This window comes from Pterocles gutturalis, unplaced genomic scaffold, assembly GCF_000699245.1.
Source record: "Pterocles gutturalis isolate BGI_N339 unplaced genomic scaffold, ASM69924v1 scaffold28765, whole genome shotgun sequence".
NCBI lineage: Eukaryota > Metazoa > Chordata > Aves > Pterocliformes > Pteroclidae > Pterocles > Pterocles gutturalis.
This window is the reverse complement of record NW_010146713.1, coordinates 5,798-6,036: the sequence shown is the minus strand read 5'-3', so window position 1 is coordinate 6,036 and position 239 is coordinate 5,798. Positions and strand designations below refer to the sequence as shown.

The following is a 239-nucleotide window of genomic DNA, read 5'->3' as shown; positions in this document are numbered from 1 at the left end:
CCCCTGGGTTCCCCGAGGGCTGTGCGGTGCAGAGGGTCCCACGCTGCCCCCACCTTTCCTCTTCCTTCCCCCTAGTTCAGCGCCTGGCCCTGAGCTGCTCCTGTGACTTCTTCCGAGGCCTCTTCACTTGGCCCATGCGGGAGGCCACTCACGACCCCGCTGCCCCGCTGGCCACGGGGCTGTCCCCCACTGAGCTGCGTCTCCTGCTCTCCTTCGCCTACACCGGGGCTGTGGCGGGG

At 69.5% G+C, this 239-nt stretch overlaps 1 protein-coding gene across 1 annotated transcript in view; it reads left to right on the top strand.

The window, feature by feature from the left end:
• Positions 1-75: 75 nt before the first annotated feature.
• The window catches only part of KLHL33 (kelch-like family member 33), a gene marked incomplete at its 5' end in the record, with an annotated part of 2,699 nt that continues 2,535 nt past the window's right edge, over positions 76-239 (top strand). The window contains one exon of the mRNA XM_010085855.1: positions 76-233. Within this exon, the coding sequence (XP_010084157.1) occupies positions 76-233 (158 nt within the window). The remainder of the gene's footprint in view (positions 234-239) is intronic.